This window comes from Haliotis asinina, chromosome 1, assembly GCF_037392515.1.
Source record: "Haliotis asinina isolate JCU_RB_2024 chromosome 1, JCU_Hal_asi_v2, whole genome shotgun sequence".
Classification (NCBI taxonomy): Eukaryota; Metazoa; Mollusca; class Gastropoda; order Lepetellida; family Haliotidae; genus Haliotis; species Haliotis asinina.
The window spans coordinates 53,668,665-53,683,608 of NC_090280.1; the positions used below are offsets into that span (position 1 = coordinate 53,668,665).

The 14,944-nt window shown below is 40.8% G+C and overlaps 2 protein-coding genes across 2 annotated transcripts; both read left to right on the top strand.

Annotated features, from left to right (window-relative positions):
• The first annotated feature begins 90 nt into the window (after positions 1 to 90).
• Positions 91 to 5,466, top strand: LOC137273758 (gustatory receptor for sugar taste 64a-like). Its single transcript, XM_067806596.1, has 4 exons — positions 91 to 1,008; positions 1,681 to 1,749; positions 3,473 to 3,562; positions 5,365 to 5,466. Exons 1-4 carry the CDS (start codon positions 91 to 93, stop codon positions 5,464 to 5,466), a joined length of 1,179 nt encoding a protein of 392 aa, XP_067662697.1.
• A 6,498-nt stretch (positions 5,467 to 11,964) lies between these two features.
• LOC137285981 (gustatory receptor for sugar taste 64a-like) lies at positions 11,965 to 14,390 on the top strand. Its single transcript, XM_067817771.1, has 4 exons — positions 11,965 to 12,312; positions 12,949 to 13,017; positions 14,035 to 14,124; positions 14,292 to 14,390. Exons 1-4 carry the CDS (start codon positions 11,965 to 11,967, stop codon positions 14,388 to 14,390), a joined length of 606 nt encoding a protein of 201 aa, XP_067673872.1.
• The last annotated feature ends 554 nt before the right edge of the window (positions 14,391 to 14,944 follow it).

Genomic DNA, 14,944 nt, shown 5'->3' on the forward strand with positions numbered 1-14,944 from the left:
TATTAGATACTGGCGACACTGAGTTGGACCACATGCAGGTCTAGTTTACAAAGGAAGTATATAACATAGTTACCTCTCAGTCTTTCGAAAATGTTGCAGTTGTTCCAAAATACGGTGGGAACATCGAGCGATGTAGATGATGGACAGGAAACACTGGCAAGGGTCCAGAGACTGATTGTTTTATCTGGTTTATCATGGGACTACAAAAAGTCGGGTGGAAAGTGCAACATCTCCTCGGTGGCTGCCTGCATATATTCAAGTGCGATATGCATGGTTTACATTCTATTGTTAATCCAGACGATACCATATTATGTCACCGCTGATTCTTTCACAGACACATGCGTGGCAATATTAGGAAGCACTGTAATTGTGTTATCGTTGATCTACTGGGCTCTCAGCACCAACATCCACAGCAAGATACGTGCATTCAGCCAATGTCTTCATGAAGCACGGCTAAGGTTTAAAAGTCCTGTTCCAAACCCTTTATTGAAGAAGAGGGTAGTGAAGGCGTGTTTATGTTTACGATTCCTCGCGGCCTTCTCCTTTGCAGCCAGTGGGATAAACGTTGCCATTTTGACTGACGCACACAGTGAATATTATTGGCCTGTAATTGTCTTAAGTGCGGTATATGGTGGCTGTAACATTCTGTTATACCATTCAATATTGCTTCTGTTTTTATCAATCTCACTTCTTCTCACCTATGAATATGATGTTTGCACGCAAAGACTGGTACAGGCATCTGAAGGATCCGTGAAAGAAGAGGAGATTGAGGACATTCGAGATCACCATGCATTGCTGACAGACTTAGTGGATCATGTGTGCTCCTTCATATCCATACACGTGACTGTTGCATATCTCAGTTCAGTCCTGATTTTGTGTTTCTGTCTGTATATCATCATCAATGGCGCACTTCTCTTCCAGAACATTGGTGCGGCGGCGTATGTTGTGTACTATTCCACTCTGAATCTCATCACCCTCACTTATCTTGGCATCAGGCTGCACGAAGCGGTAAGTGAGTGAGTGAATGAGATAATAGTTTTCGTCACATCGGCAATATGACAGTCACGTCGTGACGAGAACAATTAATAATCAAATTGTATATCAGGAATATAAGAAAGTGAAACACTGTTTACGAAGAACAGCAAAACCAGTAGTATTTGCTACATATAGAACATATCCCATCACCTATCTTAACATATAGATAGCAAAACATTTTATCAAAGTTTAACCATCGATTGTTTGAGAATGATATCTTTCGCTCTTGAGAACTCGATAACACGGTCCCTGTTATTTTTCTAAACTGGAGAGTCACCATGGCTCTGCAAACCTGTATGAAATACAGCACTATCAAGTAGCCTTCTCCTGTTTTTTTCTGTTTTTGTTTTTAACCAAATCAAAGATGAGTGTTTGCATGTTTTTGCCCAGAAAATTTGTTAGATTGGTATGGTTTTACAGATAAATGCTTTTCTATTCTCATCATCTGCCCCAATACAAAACTGATCATGGTTGTTCAATGTATGAATATAAAGACATACCGTGATAACAACTCACCTGTAATTACAAATTTACTGGAATGTGATTGAAAAACTTTGGGTTTGGGTAGATGGAATTTGATTTGAAAAATATTGTATTTCAAATATTTTTATCATCAGTGAACTGTGAACAAATGTTTTCGTGCAGGCACATCGACCCCTGAATATTCTTCATGACCTGGCCGGGAGAAAGATGTCAGAGAGAGTGATAGGACTGGTAAAAAAACAAACATTTTGCAATAACAATTAAAGTATATATTTTTCATGTATTCCCGTTAACAATACGATATTCTCCTTAAGGGTTTGTGTTTACATCAGTGGAATAACATTTAAGAATGTTAATACGTGTATTATTTATTATTATTTTAATTATTTTCATTAAAGTAGATTCCAGTTACGTTTGGTAGGTTTAATCCCATCCGGGATTTAAATCCACAGTCTCAGGGTCAGGCACCTAATCACCAGCACAAAATTCAGCAATCAAACCCACTCAGTCACTGCATCTGCCACAAAAATGGGAATCAGACAACACGTTGGCTGGAAGCGTGTCTCATGCATTCCTCTGACGAATGGAACGGTTGGTTTGTTGAACTCAGCTATATTTCAGCTCTATGGTGGAGGTATGTTAACAATCGCTTCCGGACCAGACAACCCAGTGATCATCAGAATGAGCATCGATCTACGCAGTTGGGATACGATGACGTTTGGGGTCAACCAACTCAGCAAGCCTTACCACTCGATCCCGTTAGTCGCCTCCTACGACAGGAATGGGTTACTGAAGACCAATTCTTCGCTGACTAGATGCCCAAATGCTTAGCAACTGGTCAAATGTAACATATGTTACAGTTGGGATTACTGTTTCTCAATTAACTTCCATTACTTTCTGTTAGGTTAAGAGTGGTTTCGAATTCTGGACTAGCCTCATCCTAACAAATGTACCAGTAACTATTTGGGTTTTGTTTCATGTTGCTGACATCCGTCATATACAAGTAATATGATGACGTGTTCAGAAACCGAAACACGAGTCTCATTAACCAATTCAGACAGTAGGTTACAAACCGAAACATGAGTCTCATTAACCAATTCAGACAATAGGTTACAAACCGAAACATGAGTCTCATTAACCAATTCTGACAGTAGGTTATAAACCGAAACATGAGTCTCATTAACCAATTCAGACAATAGGTTACAAACCGAAACATGAGTCTCATTAACCAATTCAGAGAGTAGGTTATAAACCGATACATGAGTCTCATTAACCAATTCAGACAATAGGTTACAAACCGAAACATGAGTCTCATTAACCAATTCAGACAACAGGTTACAAACCGAAACATGAGTCTCATTAACCAATTCAGACAATAGGTTACAAACCGAAACATGAAACACGAACATAATAAAATCGTATTTCTATATTTTATGTCGAAGTTGCTCAACAACAGGACGAATAGGAGATAAAGCGACAACACTCCAATCTACATTCAACAATCTGTTTGTTCACCTTTAAGATTTTGTCCTTAAATGTTTATGGTTATGTCAGATGTCAGCTGACACTAACTATCGTAGAACAAAATGTTAACTAGTGTTCTAACTGGGATTATACTTCCTGAGAAAAGCACCAATTCCAGAACTTTTTTATGTTTAGTTATAGCCAGGATTGGAAACCACACTCTCAGGGTCAGGCACGTAACCGCAAACACAAAGTCAACGATCCATCCCACGCAGACACCGCAGCTTCCACACAAATGGGAGTTAGACAACTTGTTGTTTAGTCACGTGTTTTGTGTAGCTCACTGTAGCCGAAATTCATGAATGCACAATATCATTTAAAAAGTAATAATATCCAGTTATCATGTTATAGCTATTTATCATACAGCTGTAATTAATGACGTGTTCTGTGTTGTCAGTATCGTATATTGTCTTACTATCTGTACCCCCAGGTCACCCTGTTCGCCAACAAGTTGTCTCAGCGTCAGATCGGAATTAGTGCTTCAGGCCTAGTGACCATCACGAAGGACACAGTCTTAACGGTACGTTGACCTCGAGCAGATCCATACATATTTGCTAGATCTTCATATAAGACTCAACGCTTCTCAACTAAAACCTTAAAATATATCTGCCATCACACCTATCCTGTGGCCAATTGCAGTTCTTTAACTTAACGTCCGATGCAACTGAACTCTCAGATAAAACACACAAAAGAACACATGTATACACACGAGCACTAATTAAGCACCACCAAAAATAATTGTCGATTGTAACAAAAAGGGATCAAAACAGAGAAGTCAACCAGTTATATCGAAAGGCATATGCAGTTAGCATGACTCAAATGCATGCTGTTTTTGCTAAAGTTCTGTCATGCTACAACCGACTGAGGGATATAAAAAGGTGAAATGAAGTTTTCTCATTGCTTACTTATCGACGCATCAAAGGGTGAAGCGCTGAATTTGAACCTTTTTGGACATGCCGAGGCGTAGGCTTTCTGAAAATACCAGATGGCAGGTTACTGGTATGCATGAAGCTGTTTTTTCCTGTAGCAGCACTGGGTCCAGATTGAATATCAACCATGCTGTCGTTAGTCGCCTTGTAAACATGAGGCCACTGGTTAGGATCGTCCACGATCAGGAAGGCCAAGAAAGACCATTCCCCGCGACGACCGTGCCCTAGTTCGCCTATTGAGACGCAGGCCCACTACCAATGCCAAAGATCTCAGGGAACAATGGAGGGTGGGTGATCGTCTCTCAACCAGCACCATCCGAAGCAGGCTTAGGTCCGCTGGACTCCGGGCACGTCGTCCAATCAAACGTCCCTTACTCACTGACAGACACAAGGCTCAACGTTTGGCGTGGAGTAATCAACGGCAGGACCACAATCTGAGGACATGGCGCAGGATCCATTGGTCCGATGACAGCCGTTTTCTTCTTCGTGTTAGTGATGGCCGTTGGCGAATTTGGAGAAGGAGTAATGAGGCTTATCAACAGCGGATGATCCATAGAGCTGCACCCACTGGCAGTGGATCTGTAATGGTGTGGGTGTGTATCTCCTATGACTACAAACTGAATCTTATCACCATTCAAGGGACACTCAATGGTAAGAGATACCAGCAGGAAGTACTGGAAGCTGCTGTTGACAACACCTGTTCATTTTGATAACCACCCCATCGCCAGTCGGCCAGTATTCATGGACGATAATGCCAGGTCCCATCGTTCCAGAGCTATTATTGCATACTTGCTGAACAACGCAATTGACAGATTACCATCTGTCCTGCGAGAAACCCTGATCTCAACCCAATGGAGCATTTATGGGACCAAGTTCAAGTAAGGGATCCACCTGTTCAAAATCTACAGGAATTGCCCCAGGCTCTTCATGAGGAATGGCAGAGGATTCCAATGATGCGCATTCGGCGTTTGATTTCCAGCATGAGGAGGAGGGTTGCAGGAGTTATCCGTGCGAGGGGAGGATTACTGTTAGCTTAGGATTGAACAGTGAACTTTTTAGAGAACATTGTGTACGTTGTACCACAGACATTGTATGTGTGATCATAGTTTTGGACCTGATTATTGATAACGTTTCTAGTGCCCCCATATGACAATAAATTATAGCAGAAAGTAGCAGCAGTGTTGGTAGTTGATGGATTGATACTTTAGATGGTTCAGTTAACAAAATTATAACAATGTGTTTGGTTCCCATGTCATGAATGACCAGTGTGTTGTGTTAAACACAATCTTATAGCATGAGCATGGGTGGTGCTTAATTAACGCTCATGTGTATATTTTTTACTACAGACAATATCTAATTGCACTTCGATGACTTTGCTTCTTTTTTTAAAAAGGTCATCGGGACCCTCCTCACGTATGTTTTCTTCGTGATCCAGTTTAAACCAGAGGCTGGGCTGCGGCAGAATGCAGACAGCACAGCAGGATGCCTGCATTAAGTAATATGTGATTTAATCTTGATGGTTGTGGACTATTGACTCTTCAGCTTCACTTCAATGTGGTTTAACATTTCAAATATCGAAACCGTGCGTTGAAACGCTTATCGTGTATTATGTAATTGTGGTAATAGTCTAGTGTATAGACAGATCTCCAGCCACAGGAATATGCCTTTTAGGCTAACATTGGCGTTAGAGGAGCTTTCTAAAGTGTTGATTGACACGAATGTTCAACACACTGCTGGACTGCGGCAGAATGACTCCAAGAAGTTGTAAACTTGTTTGTACATGTATATTTTAAAATGTTTGGACACTATCTATATTGAAACCGTACTTTTACACGCCTTGCATGTGTTGTGTAACTTGTGGTATGATCCAAATGATGTCCGTACCAAATCTTCAGTATCTCCACTGTTCTCAACATTGTCAATACACCATAAAACTTTATTGCAATTACGTGGATATAATTTTAATGTTTACTGTGAAAACTACCACCTACAAAGTTACGCCACTCGGAGTCCTCACCAGAATATTTCTAAAATGAGCTGTACACAAAATAAGATGGATTAATAAATGAAGCCACGCCTAAGCATGGTATTGTGCAGATCTTAAGGTGAGACGCAACTGTACTCTCGCCTAGAAACCTGTGTAGCTTCAGTATTCTTCAATAACCAATTGCTGTTCAATTACTTGTTCAAAGACCAGTAACCCATGCTTGTTCAGTAAATCATGCTTGTCGTAAGAGGCGACTAACGGGATCGGGTGGTCAGGCTCGCTGACTTGATTGACTCATGTCATAGGTTCCCAGTTGTGCAGATCAATGCTCATGCTGTTGATCACTGGATTGTCTGGTCTAGACTGTATTATTTATGGACCGCCGCCATATAGCTGGAATATGGCTGAGTGCGGCGTAAAACTAAACTCACAAACTCACCCATTTCATCACCAAAATGAAAACAGCTCGACATCGTGCCTGCATCAAATCGTATTTACCTTACACTTGTATTTAGTTTCACTAATGGCTATACAACTTTACTTCACAATGGTTTGACATCGCCACTATGGAAACCGATTTGCCAGTAGGATTTAAAATGACTAAAATGATTTGTACAATATCTGTCAGGGAAATACATGCTCGTATTTGACTTTAACTTGAGGTTTGTGCGCTGATAGATGTGCAGCCTCATTTTCTAATGGTTTAGCAACGCCGCCATGGACACCGTGCTTTGAAACGCTTGTCGTACATTATGTGATTGCGGTTCTGATCACTTCAACGAATATGGAATATGTCTCTGATACTAGAAACGTCTAAACTGTGGATTCAAATAATGGTTTCACCGAAACGGAACAGGAAAATTTGATGTTTTCCAAGTACATTCACTGGTTACGTGTCAAGACTGACATCAGAACGCCAAGAACTATCAGCAGCTCCAGCCTCTCCTTGACTTAATACAAAATCTACAAACCCTAAACATCAAGTATTGACCTCCTCTACAAATAGGCACGAAATCTAAGTCAATCTGGATGTAGACTTTTGTACATAGTTCACATAGAGTAGCGTTATTTTTAATCAAAATAAATCATAACAGTTGCCAACCAGCTGATTAGTGAGCTGTGGTCACTAGTCATCTAAACGTAACCTCCTGTCTCTCAACCCGAACAGGGGTAGCCTAGTGGTTAAAGCGTTCGCTCGTCACGCCGAAGACCCGGGTGCGATTCCCCACAAGGGTACAATGTGTGAAGTCCATTTTCTGGTGTCCCCCGCCGTGATATTCCTGAAATATTGCAAAAAAGCGGCATAAAACTAAACTCACTCATTCACTCAAACCGAGCAGATTCAATCTGTTCTTTGCCCTTAATTTATAGCCCTGTAGATACTTTATCTTTAAACCATTAAAGATGTTCGGCACTAAGATTTCTGAAAACTATCTTAACCTCTGGACCTGTGTCACACCGCAAACATAATGCCTCACAGTTTTTTTGACTGCAGGTTTTGACTGCATGTGTTGATAGATTCGTTACATATAACACAAAGTCGGTAGTAGCAAAAATGTCCAAGAAATTCATTTTGTTTGTAGACTATGTCCTCTCCGCTCACAAGGCAGGCAGGCTACATACCGAACCCTAAAATCATATCACTGTCAGAAGTGATCTCCCTTTGACACCAGTGCATGCAACCCGCTAAATTTGATCGATGAACCAATCTTTAAAAGCTTCTGTCAGCCACAACAGTTTATTTAACACAAAACCATGAAAAAATGAAATTCAAAACATACAGTTTGGGCTGTAACAATAACCAACGTTTGTCTCTGAATCACTATTGTATGCCACATTTGCTTATTCGTCTACATTTTATCGTGCTCACAGAACACTGTGCCAGTGACATGTTGTAATTCCCAGAGGTGGACATCTATTCCCAAACTGTAAATTGCGATTATGCTATAGTTCCATCGTTTAGTCAGTACATGAATTCAAGGCCATTATCGCCTGTCACCTACTTCAGGGATCTAGATACACACAACGGCCCTCAAACAAATACGTGCTTTGAAATGTGAATAAGAACGCATGCTGAGTGCCAACTGGGTCCACCCCTTCCATTTCCATCCTTTCCATTTCCATCCCTTCCCTTTCCATCCTTTCCATTGCCATTCTTTCCATTTTCATCCCTTCCATGTCCATCCTTTCCATTTCCATCCCTTCCATTTCCATCCTTTCCATTTCCATCCCTTCCATTTTCATCCCTTCCATTTTCATCCCTTCCATTTCCACCCCTTCCATGTCCATCCTTTCCATTGCCACCCCTTCCATTTCCATCCCTTCCATTTCCACCCTTCCATTTCCATCCCTTCCATTTTCATCCCTTCCATTTCCACCCCTTCCATGTCCATCCTTTCCATTGCCACCCCTTCCATTTCCATCCCTTCCATTTCCACCCCTTCCATTGCCATCTCTTCCATTTCCATCCCTTCCATGTCATCCTTTCTATTTCCACCCCTTCCATTGCCATCCCTTCCATTTCCATCCCTTCCATGTCATCCTTTCTATTTCCATCCCTTCCATGTCCATCCCTTCCATCCCTTCCATTTCCATCCCGTGTAACTGAAAGTATGTTGAGGCTTAAGTGATGCAGCATCATGATATACTACGTACCGGAGAAATTCAGTTGAAAAGAGAAGTCTAATGATCTCTAGGAAAGGTCTGGCTTTCAGTGTCCAGAATAGTCGTGAGAAGCAGTCAGAGTCTGCGTGGGGGTGCACCGCGTCCTCTGTAACTGCCTGCATGTATTCAAGTTTGGTCGGCATAGTTTTCATGCTAATATTTTTTTCTGGTGACACAAAAGTATACCCAAGCTGATTCTGTCACTGAGAGAAGTATTGCAATATCGAGTCTCATTGAAGATGTGTTATTACTGATCGGTTGAGGTCTCAGTACCAACCTCGACAGCAAGATACGTAGAATCTGCCAACATGTACAGGCAACACACCTGACGTTTAATAGTTTTGTTCCAAATCCTTCATTGACGAGGGTTGAAGGGCGTGTTTATGTCTTTGCGTTTTTCATGAGTGTAGTCTGTGGAGTAGGCATGACAGTTGCCCTCTCCAGTGAAAATTATATTTTAAAAAATCTTTTAAATGTGTTAACGCTCATGAAAACACTTACAGGCATAGGCAGTGAGCCCTCCAGCAAATTATATTGGCCTTTAATTGTCTTAAGTGTGGTATATGGTGTTTATAACACTCTTCTAATCATTTCCCTTTTGTTTCTGTTTTTATCAATGTCCCTCCTATTCACCTATGAATATGATGTTTGCCCGCAAAGATTGGTACGGGTATCTGATGGATCCGTCAAAGAAAAAGAGATTGAGGACATTCGAGGTTACCATGCATTGCTAACAGACCTAGTGGATTATGTGTGTTCCTTCATATCCATACACGTGGCTGCTGCATATCTCAGTTCATTCCTGAATTTTTGTTTCTGTCTGTATATCTCCATCAACGACAACTTCGCCCTCCAGTTGTTATGTTTTCGACCTATTCTGTTTTTGTCGCCTCTCACCACTCTCACCTATCTTGGCATCAGACTGCACGAAGGGGTAAGTGTTGGCGTTTCATGTGATAAAATTACAAAACCCATTCCAAAAATATATGTGGTTTGTTCCTTACTGCATTTTATGAAGTTCGTACCGTTACATTTGTAGAGTGAGTGAGTTTAGTTTTATGCCGCACTTATAGCGGCAGTCTGTAAATAATTTAATCTGGAGCAGACAATCCAGTGATCAACAGAATGAGCATCGATCTGCGCAAATGGGAACCGATGACATGTGGCAACCAAAACAGCGATCCTGACCAACTGATTCCGTTAGTCGCCTCTTACGATAAGCATAGTCGCCTGTTGTGGCAAACATGGGTTGCTGAAGGTCTATTCTATCCCTATATATTTGTTTTTAATTTGTTGTCTTTGTTGCATCTAACGATCCACCATGTATTTTCAACTAGTGCATGAATATGATAGCATGTTATCGGAACTGGAGCAGAATGCAAATAGCACGTGATTATGACTGCATCAAGTGGTGTTTAGCTTAAACTTGACCTTTGCTCGTCACCGTTATGGACGTATATTATTTAAGTGTGGTAATGGACCCTTAATGAATGGACGGCTCTCCAGTCCACTTGGCGTCCCGATGAATTGAAATCTAATTTGGAATCTGATAAACAAGTAATATTCAATAAAATTTTGATCAAAATATAAACAAAACCCATCAGACCAACTCTGTAAGTTCTTTTACCGAATTTATGTCCAAAACGGTTGTCAAACTATCATTAAAATGCTGGCAAAGTTCACTGTTTGTTACGAGTGAGGAGTGCAAAGATAGGAAAAGCCAGTCTGCTAGAAAGAATGGAGACTACCGGTCGTTTCAAAAGTCGTCTGACTCCAGCTCTGATTCCGAACAACTACTGTCAGAGTCCATCTTTGACGGATCTAAGTGAGGCATGGTCTAAACCACTCTCTTGCCAGGATTTAGTTTCAAAATCCTTCTCCTCTTTTTCAACACATTTCTGCCATGTTTCTTTCGAAACGTTTCTGGAGGATCGCTATACTTGTTTCTGTAAATACCCAAATTTGAAGGTGATGTTATGTCTTCCCACTTCGGACTTGATGTTATCCCAGACCAGCTCTATGGGATTAAGTTCACAATTTTAGGGGAAAGACAAAGCACTTCTTTAAACAGTGCTCAATCTTATACACTTTGTCCAGTTCATGTAACATAACACAGCTACCACAAAATATTTTGTATACTTTGACTGAAGAATACAAATGACGTTAGAGCCTATACAGTGCGGTGGTCAGCAAAGAAGACGTTTGTGTCTAAACTGCCCTGGCATATTTACATCGAAAACAGAACAGAAACGATCTCATCCACACAATGCTGACACCTATTGAACTATCATATCTAAAAAAATCCACATACGTTTCTCTGATCCCCCAAATCATTTCTCTCACCAGCTGGGTATTACATTTAATATAGAAAATACATCAATGTCTAACTATTAACTAACTAACTACTGTCAGTGTGTAATTAACTTGTTTTAAGGACGGGTAAAAGCAGTTCGGTTTCTTCCTAGAAAGCGTTCTTTTAGTTACGTCTTTAGGAATCCATTAACACCACTGCCAAATGTTTGTGTAACACTTTGTACTGTCGGTTCAGTATTTACATGGGTCTGATAACTGCATTAAAGGTTTTTATCATCTTCAGCGAAAACGTGCTTACCCATTTCCGTTTGTAACTACGTGTGCGCTGTTACATATTTATTCAAACATCAACATGAAACTTGTTATCAAAGACTGCAGGCACCCCACTTGACCACAGGGATATTAAGCTTGCAGAGAAGGTACACAGCATATTTGCCTCTCAGGCTTTCTAAAATGTTGAAGGCGTTTCAAAATACAGTTGATACATCGAGTGATACAGATGATGCACAAGAAATATTGTCTAGTATCCAGAGACTGATAGCATTCTCTGGGTTATCGTGGGACTACAAACAGTCAAAGTCAGAACAACGATGCACCCCGTCCTCGGTAGCTGCCTACATATATTCCAGTTTAATCTGCATAGTTTTCATCCTAAAGTTTGTTCAGATGATACCAGACTATGTCAACGTTGATTCTGTCACCGACGCATGTCTTGCAATGTTACAAAACACTATAATTCTGCTACCTCTAATATACTGGACTCTCAGTACCAACATCCACAGCAAGTTACGTACATTCTGCCGACGTCTTCGCGAAGCACGATTGAAGTTTAAAAGTTCCGTTCCAAATCCTTCATTGAAGAAGAGGGTAAAGAGGACATGCTTGTGTTTACAAATCCTCGCTGCCGTGTTTTGTGTAGTCAGTGGAATTAGTACAGGCACTATGACTGTCGCAACCAGAGAATTATATTGGCCAAACATTCTCTTAGGTGCGGTATTTGGAGGCTGTGACACTCTGCTAAGCCATTCAATGTTGCTTCTGTTTTTGTCAATCTCACTTCTTCTTACCTATGAATATGATGTTTGCACGCAAAGACTGGTACAGGCATCTGGAGGATCCGTGAAAGAAGAGGAGATTGAGGACATTCGAGGTTACCATGCATTGCTTACAGACTTAGTGGATTATGTGTGTTCCTTCATATCCATACACGTGGCTGCTGCCTACCTCAGTTCGTTCCTGACTTTGTGTTTCTGCCTGTATGTCATCATCAATGACGTCCCTCTTCTCCAGAACATTGTCACGGCGATGTTTGTTGTGTACTATTCCACTCTGAATCTCATCACCCTCACTTATCTTGGCATCAGGCTGCACGAAGCGGTAAGTGCTTGTTTGTTTTGTAAACATGCATGTTGAAATTCTGTTAGACAAAAAAATGATTCTGAAGTATGATGATTTATGATATGTTTCAAAAACATTTCACCAAGCTAGTCGTTTACTAAGAAGTCACCAAAGCAATGCAGGGGCGGTGGGTGATCGTAGCATGGATTCGTCACGCCGAAGATCCGGCGTACAATATAGGAAGCTCATATCTTGCCTTCCCCGACGTGATAGTACTGGAATATTGCTAACGGCGGTGCGAAACCCTACTCACTCACTCACTCACCCAAAGTACTACAAACATAAGGCCTAGAACACAACCGTACCATCTGTACGGAACACATTAGTCTTCTCCTGTTTCTCCAGTAGTCAAAGGAGGATGTTGACATTAGCTTTACCCTGCTATGTTTGTTTTATTGACATTTACAGAGTGATTTCTATTCAGATGTCACAGTACAACACAGTACAGTTACATAGTTGCCTTACCAATACTTTATCTGGGATTCAAAATTCATTTGAATACAAAGTGCTGAGGTGTCTTAGTAGAAGGAATTTGGTTTGAAAAGCGAAATATTTTCACGACTTCTCACCACCGGCGCACTGTGATCTGTGACGAATCTGAATGTTTGTGTACAGGCACATCGACCCCTGAATAGTCTTCATGACCTGGCCGGGAGAAAGATGCCTGACAGAGTGATAGGACTGGTAAGAAAACAAACATTTCACAAGAACACTTCTATCTGTATATTATGTATATATTCACGATATGATTGAGATGTCCGTGAATGTTCGTGTTTACACAGCGGTCGCTGGTGATAAAACTTTTCAAAATGTTAAAACGTGTTAACAAGTATTATATTTGGGATTACTCCTCCTGAAAGGAGTATGGATTCCGGCACTTTTGTTTGGTTCAGTATCATCCAGGATTGGAGTGAGTGACCGACTTAAAATTTAGCGTCACTTCAGCCATATTTCAGCAATACCGTGACGAGAATTTGAATCTGAAGACTAAATACATAAGGAATAAGAACATATCATCGATGGAGGGAAGAATAACTAGATTATCACAGTTATAAGTTACAACTAGTTGAAAGCATTTAAAAGAATAGATAATATCCAGGATTGGAACCCATACACTCAGACAGCAAACTAACAAACTAACACAAACTGATACAGTCACCGATCAACCAACAAAAAAGAGGAATATGCAGTCCAGACAGGTATCTTATATACCCATCTGACAAGTGGCCGAAAGTTATGACGTTATTGGTTGGTTAGTTGGTCTGTTGTGTAACGCCGCACTCAGAAACATTCCAGCGGCGGTCAGTGTATAATAGTGTGGACCGAACAACCCTGTGTTCAACAGCATGAGCATCGATCTACACACTTGGTATAAGGTGACGTGTCAACCACGCGAACCTGACCACCCGAACTCTTTACTTGCTTCTTACGATAAGCATCGGCCAATGAAGATCAATTCTTCATGGTTTGTATACTTCATGCCATTTACACATTTGTCAAACATAAATGTGCAATTTGTTAGTAAAGAACAACTTCTTTCCATTAGGTTGAGTCTGGGTTCGAATCCTGGATGGGACTCAAAGTAACAAAAAGCACAAGTAACTATTTTATCACCCTCTTCTATCTGTCAGTATATATTCAATGTAATGGCGTGTTCTGTGTTGTAAATGCCTTATTTTTTGTTACTAACCCTACTCACAGGTCACACTGTTTGCCAACAAGTTGTCTCAGCGCAAGATCGGAATCAGTGCTTTGGGCCTAATGCCCATCACAAAGGACACAGTCTTAACGGTATGCTGAATTCATACAGATCCAAACATATTTCTCACATCTTAATGTAAGACTCAACTCAGTTCTCCGGTGAAACTTTGGAGAAAATATACATTCACTATTCATCCAAGAAGCTAGTGTTCAATAGCAAATTGCACTTCTATAACTTTGCTTCTTTGTTGAAACAGATCATCGGGACCCTCCTCACATATGTCTTCATTGTGATCCAGTTTAAACCTGAATTAACTGCCAGTCTGCGTCAGAATGGAAACAACACGTCAGGATGACTGCATCAAGAAATATTTGTCTTGGATTAAGCTTACAGGCTCACTTTGGAATGTTTTCGATTCGGCGTGCTTTAAAACGTCTCTCGTATAGGTTGTAATAGTGTTAATGGTCTGCAAGGGTATACCTAGATGTCCAAGCCGAGGAATGTGGTTTTATAGTGAACAGTGATACGCGAAAACTTCCTAAAATGTTGATTCAAATAATGTTTTCAGAAAAATACATGCTCGATGGATTAAAACAGGATACGTTAACAGTGATTATGTATAGAAATCCTCCCAAATACACAGAGCTGTCAGCAGTTACAGGCCCTTGAGTTCATACACAATTATATTCCGATTTGTTTGTTAGTCCACCAGAAAAGGAACACACAGTTTTGGAAAACTATCTTACACAAGGGCACATTCTCTTCCACCCAGATTTTGTTTTCGGGAGTTCCATATCAGTGGAGCAAGATAAACTCCCAGCATCTACCCTTTCTATCTTGTTACTTTGAAATTTGGTCACATGCACTCTTGGACCCCGGTCTAATTGGTCGCTGCGTCATATTGGTTTT